At 35.8% G+C, this 6,435-nt stretch overlaps 1 protein-coding gene across 1 annotated transcript in view; it reads left to right on the top strand.

Moving 5' to 3' along the window:
* The first annotated feature begins 5,143 nt into the window (after positions 1-5,143).
* The window catches only part of chrna8 (cholinergic receptor, nicotinic, alpha 8), a 69,737-nt gene continuing 68,445 nt past the window's right edge, over positions 5,144-6,435 (top strand). Inside the window, exon 1 of the mRNA XM_051916573.1 lies at positions 5,144-5,489. Coding sequence (XP_051772533.1) covers positions 5,417-5,489 — 73 coding nt within the window. The 5' untranslated portion in view covers positions 5,144-5,416. The remainder of the gene's footprint in view (positions 5,490-6,435) is intronic.

Genomic DNA, 6,435 nt, shown 5'->3' with positions numbered 1-6,435 from the left:
ATGAGGAGATGTTATGTAGTGTGACAGCACTGGTGCTTGTGGCAGTCTCAAATCAGAAACCTCATAACATCCTAACAAATTTACCTAACCTACTTTAAAATCCACACTCACAACTTTATTTCTTATTTTACAACAGCCAGAATGAATCTGTCTATACTTGAGTCCTTAGGAAAATAGTATTTTCCGCTTTTAAGATCTAATTATCATTAAATGTTCTGGTTGTATTTGGCTGTGTTTGTAGGGTAAGATGTGGAAACAGTGTGTAAATTTAAATTATAATTTAGCATGTGCAGGATGATGATGCATCAGCCAAAGTGTTAAGGGACACAAATAGAAATGTTTGTTACTTCAGTTGTCATTGTGTGTGTGTGTGTGTGTGTGTGTGTGTGTGTGTGTGTGTGTGTGTGTGTGTGTGTGTGTGTGTGTGTGTGTGTGTGTGTGTGTGTGTGTGTGTGTGTGTGTGTGTGTGTGTTTGTGACATATCAGGACACAAATTTGTATAATGACATGGGTATGACATAGGTATTACAAGGAGAGGGTGACTTATGAGGACATTACCCCATGTCCCCATTTTTCAAATCATACAGAATGAGTTTTTTTGAGAAAGTAAAAATGTGCACAGTTTCCTGTGATGGGTAGGTTTAGGGGTAGGGGTAGTATAGGGTGATAGAAAATACGGTTTGTACAGTATAAAAACCATTACACCTATGGAATGTCCCCACAATTCACAAAAAACAAAAGTGTGTGTGTGTGTGTGTGTGTGTGTGTGTGTGTTATTAACAGTCATAAATATAACATAGGCCTACTAAATCAACTATTATATTTAAAATTGTGTTTTGACAATTAGGTTGAATAATTGAACAACTGATGATCGACAAAGGAGAATCCCAGTAAAAGTGATTTATTTGAAAGGTAAATTTATTCTATAACTAATTCTATGATATGCAGAAATATATATGCATATTTAATTGCCCATATGTTAATTGAAGATATATCTAAAGAGCAACACTGTGAATTCAAATTGATTCATTTCATACAGTTATCCTATATATTTTAATGAATAGTGAAGATGTCTGAAATGTACATCTAACTAATGGAATTACTGAATAATAACCCAATGAATTACAAGAAGTATTGAATTTAAATATGATAAAAACTTGTAACTACATGCCATTTGGGGCCATTTGTCAAAATTTCTTTCCCTCAAGTTTTGAGGTTAATTGATCTAATTTTGTGTCTCTGGACAATAGTGATCTGTGAAATGTTGACGTTCAGATGAAATTACAAAATTGAGAAGAACAGCCATTCATTAAATGTGTTGAGTATCTCTGGTCAAACGGGGAAAAGTAAGGCATTGCTTGCCAACAGATGGCAGCATATCCTACTGTAATGACATTGGATGGAAATGACGCTCATCTTTATGACCAACTTTACTTTTGAAAGAGCGTTGATGTAGGCTACCTAAAACATTATCTGGTTAAAAAAAAAAAAGTTCACTGTGTAAGGGTCTCAGGTCTGCATTTATCAGGAAAGCAACAACTAATTTATGTCAATTTATTCTGATATTTATAAAAGTTGCAAGTGTTTTTGGTGGTTAAACAATATTTTGTCGAAATCATCATGTATAAATCAGCGTGTTACTTACTATTAATTGCCAAGGTAACATGATAGCTAAAAAGGACCCAGTGTCACCTGCTAAAAGTAGCATGCTCATTTAATCTGAAAGGACATCATGTCAGTTTGTATTAACACAGACACACTTTCAAAACAACTGTGCTTTGTCTTTATCTATATAAAATGTTCTGGGCTGCATTGTTCATTATGCTTTTGACAAATTAAATGCTACAGTGCAAGTTATTTAAAAAATGCATTTCATTTAAAGTGAAATCAAGAAAGCTACTCTTTTTTTCTTCATCTCTTCTTTTTGAGTTGATCAAGGGTCAGAGTCACTAAAGTTAGATTCTGTTCCTCTCTTTTTCTCTGTTTTTTTCCCCCTTGCCTTCTGCCCTCCAATCTCTGGAACTTCAACTCCAATCTTCTGGACACTAATATTCTTTCTCATATGATGAAAGGTGAAAGAGTGAAAGAGTAAAGGAGAGGGAGAAAGATATGGAAACCTTGATAGTGTGCCCAAGAGGGTCTTCTGATGGGTTAAGGGTAATTTAATATAAATCTGTGCCTGGAATACTTCCTATCACATCTCTCTCTCTCTGTCTCTCTCTTTCTATTTGTACTTTATATGCTTATGTGATATAACTTCTGTTTTTTCTTTTTTGTAATATTACATTTACGTGGATATAATCTTTTACAAACATTCCATATTAATAATTACATTTATAAAATGTTCTTCTAATACATAATAAAATAAATAATTAAATCTTATAATAGCCTATATAATAAAATGTTTTTGTGAGAGCAGGATGATTCTGAAGACTAGATTTAGCACAAATAAAAATCATTTGTTTCCATGATGAATGTGTAGAAACTTCATTTAATTGAACAGGTTCTAAAGGGTTCAAACGAAACCACATTTTCAGCTCAAAGGAAAGTGTGATAATTTTTCAGTATCTCCAGTGAGAACTTCCAATCATATCTATTTTTGTATGTTTAAATAAATTATACTTGTATTCAGCCGAATGCACGATTTCCATGGCTTTAGGCTACATGCCAGTAAGGAAATGACTTCTTACTCCAAGAAGAAGAGGAGAGAACCATTTGTTTTTTGTTTTGCTAAGTTAAAACGGTCTCATTTTCATACAATAAAAGTTAGTTTGTGTGCTCTTGAGTCAAGCTGACAGTGCATGAGGCTTGTCTATTTTCCCCAACTGCTCTCCGCTTTCGTCTGATGCTGAGAGACAGTTGTGCAAAGCTTGTGGATGTCGTGAGAAGGAGAGAAGAGGGAGAGGTCACATACCGGTGTCAGCCACCGATGGGGTTTTGGGGACTGTCAGATTCAATGCCTTGCTCTCTCATTCATAGTCCTGTGTGAGAACAAACGTCTGCCGGGGCACCAGTGTGTGATGAATCTGTTTGCAATTCATGCGGCTGCAAAGCGCAGTACACTGTAAAACCTTATGTGCTCCAATTCAATTTCAGCCTTTAACATCACGCATAATAAATTGTTCAAATTGATTTTAATGATAATCATTTTGTACTGGTATTCTCTATCCATTTATTGAATAGAGAATGTATTGCAAATACACTCACACTCCAGAAAAATTAATCTATAAGCCATTGATAGGATTATGTGCCCCTGACACAACAATACCATTTAGCATTAAAGTAAAACAACATACATTCTTAACAAAATTTCATGGTGGGGCCAATGTAGGCACGCTATGGCCTCGAGCCCTGTATCATGCTTATTGGCCCCAACATGATATGTATTTTAACTGATGGACAGTTAAGCATTATACAATTTAATGTATAATATGATGCTGTTTGTTAATTTTACTTAGCAAACTTGCTATGAATTGTTACCATAGCATTGCATTTGTTGACTAGATACAGAGTAGGTTTTAAATTATCATCTGTTTAAAAATAGCAGTTGAATTGAACACAATGAAATCACACTGGCACACATTTAGGCACAATTCTATATGAAAGTAGATTTTAGCTGAAAAGTTGAACTTATTTTATCATAAACTGATATCAGAGTAAAAATCTTGTTTTATTTTTCATAATTTTATATAATTCATTTAATCGAATTTCTGTTTAGCCATCTTCTGTGTATTAAAGGGATAGTTCATCCAGAAATGAAAATTATCCCATGATTTACTTACCCTCAAGCCATTCTAGGTGTATATGACTATCTTCTTTCAGACGAACACAATCGGAGATATATTTAAAAATATCCTTAGTCCTCTGAGGTTTATAATGGTTGTGAATGGGGGTCCGCATTTTAAAGCCAAAAATAATGCATCCATCCATAAAAAAAGTAATCTATACGACTCTAGGGGGCTAATAATGGCCTTCTGAAGTGAAGCGATGCATTTTTGTAAGAAAAATATCCATATTTAAAACTTTATATATTCAAATAACTAGCTTCCGGCGGATGACCGTACGCAGAATGCACAAGTCGACTTGTGCCAAATGATTAATTCTCTAAGCTTAGAAGCCTTTCGCGGTTCAAACAAATAGGGCTGCAACAAATTTAAGCTCCTCTTATATCGAAATCCTTATTATCGTTTTAGACTTATAATCCGTGATCGGTGATTTGTTTTGCTCTATCCTCTACGCCTCCGCGTTCATCATTACGTTGTGCGTCAGGTCAAAGGATACTCTTCCGCCGCTAATTGACTTAAGCATTCTGCGTATGGTCGTCCGCCGGAAGCAAGTTTTTGGGTGAACTATCCCTTTAAAGGCCGTCAATTTACTTGCAATTTCACTATAAAAGCATAAATATTGTGGGATACTTTTTTTTACTTGAGATATTATTTTATATTCTAGAAAAGGTGTTCTTCTTAAATCAGTGTCTAAACAACAGCGGGTTTTAACGCACTGTATCATTTCCCCTGGGCAGTAAGACTGAAAATATTTTGTAGTCAAGACTTCAATGAGTTTATACAGAACCTGACTTCGAAAAATGACCCTGAAAAATATTCACTGAAGTAGAAAGTGTGACAACTAACCCCGATCTGCGCTTTCCTAACTGTAACAGCCTTTGACTTCAGGGACATTCCCTCGTGAACAACATGGATTTAAGTGCTTTGCTCATATGGCACATTAGTGACAGAATCATGATTTAAACCACTAAAAACATCGACCTTCCGATTATTGGTTAACGTCTTTAACCTCTAAAATAAATTAACGAGAGGAATATAATAGCTACTTCAGATTTAGTGCACCTATCAAACACCTGATGATGCGCTCGGGCTGCAAACTCATATTTATAAATCCTAACTGAACCAAATAATGATCCATGAAGAACATTGCCCAATAAGAGGTGTTTAAATCTCCCCTCGGATTCAATACTTTAAATGCAGATTTTACAAGCATCATATCGTGCTTGCAGCATATTACCCACATCAAGTGAGTGAAATTATTTCTGCGGATAGCGCGTGTCCAGATGGCGTCTTTACGCATAATGTAGGAGCGCGCGCAATCCCGTAAATTGTTTATGTATTGTAATGCATTGTGATTACACTTGGCAGAGATTGATTAACCAAAGGGGGAAAAACAGTTAATGAGTCACAGTTTATAAAGATAACATGCTGATTATAGACAGAATGATCTTGCATTGCGGTCACAGAGTGTGTTTCGGAAATTAAAAGCAAATGGGAGCGATAGAGAGAAAGAGAGAGAGAGTGAGAGGAGGGCGCGCGCAAGTGTTACCCACCTAAGCACATAGCTCGGATGCCTGACAGACTAAAGTTTCGTCGGCTTGAGTGAATAAGGACAACTTCCCATTAAAGGAATGATGCAGAATCAAAGACATTTTGGAATTCTACACCTTGGATTTTTTATATGGACGTCATTTTGTATTAAAGGTAGGTGCTTCTGTTTTTCTAGCTTAAGTAATTCGCGTAACATACAATTTACTTAAATTTGAAATCGTAAAAGTGAACTCCGGCGAAGGTGCATCATATCTAGACGAGTTGCTTTTACTTGTCTTAAAGTGTAACTTATAGCTCGAATACGTAAAGTATGATAAAAATAATGACTTGACTTACTGAATTAGAGCTAGGAGGGATAATTTCACTGTATAAAAATATGAGCATTTATGTTTGTTTTTATGTACTGCTTGAGTGTCTGTGCGATTTGCCTTGCAGCACCTCGACCTCTTAATACCCCATAACATCTGGCATGATCGCACTGACGCATGAACTGACAAAAATACAGCAAAACATCCTTAGATCTGCTCGCCAGTACGCCGATGTGAGACGCGAGCAACCATAATGTAGCAAGGACAAAAAGAATTTATAACCTATAATTTCAGGGTAGGCTATTATAGGTTAACACGTTGCACGAGTACGCGCGCGCATCAAGTGCATGTCTGTATGCTCGACTTCCTTTTGATACTTTCAATTAACGCCTTGCACAATACATCTTTTATGCGCGAGTGATATTATGCCTTAGTGGCATTTAATATTTATTAACTCACGTTTCAGGCAAAAAATGGCTAGGTGGTTCGTATATTCATTTGCTGACACAGAAAATTGTTCCAAAAGAAACCAAAGCATCAACTTTATTTGTGTAAACACAGAAAACCAAACTGATACACACAGTGAAATGTCCTATTGCTGTTGGACTGTATATCACTTTTCAAACACCATTCAGCCAAAAAAAAAAATCTTAGGAATGGAACTTTGCATAATCCACCTCTTTCACACATTAGCATTGGAACTGCACTTCTGAATAATAACCTGTCAAATAACATAGGCCTACAGAACTTGGCTTGTGTCATGATGACTTTTTGGGTAACACATTCCGTTC

The sequence above is a fragment of the Ctenopharyngodon idella genome, chromosome 1 (assembly GCF_019924925.1).
Source record: "Ctenopharyngodon idella isolate HZGC_01 chromosome 1, HZGC01, whole genome shotgun sequence".
NCBI classification, from domain to species: domain Eukaryota; kingdom Metazoa; phylum Chordata; class Actinopteri; order Cypriniformes; family Xenocyprididae; genus Ctenopharyngodon; species Ctenopharyngodon idella.
This window is presented reverse-complemented; position numbering and strand designations above follow the sequence as displayed.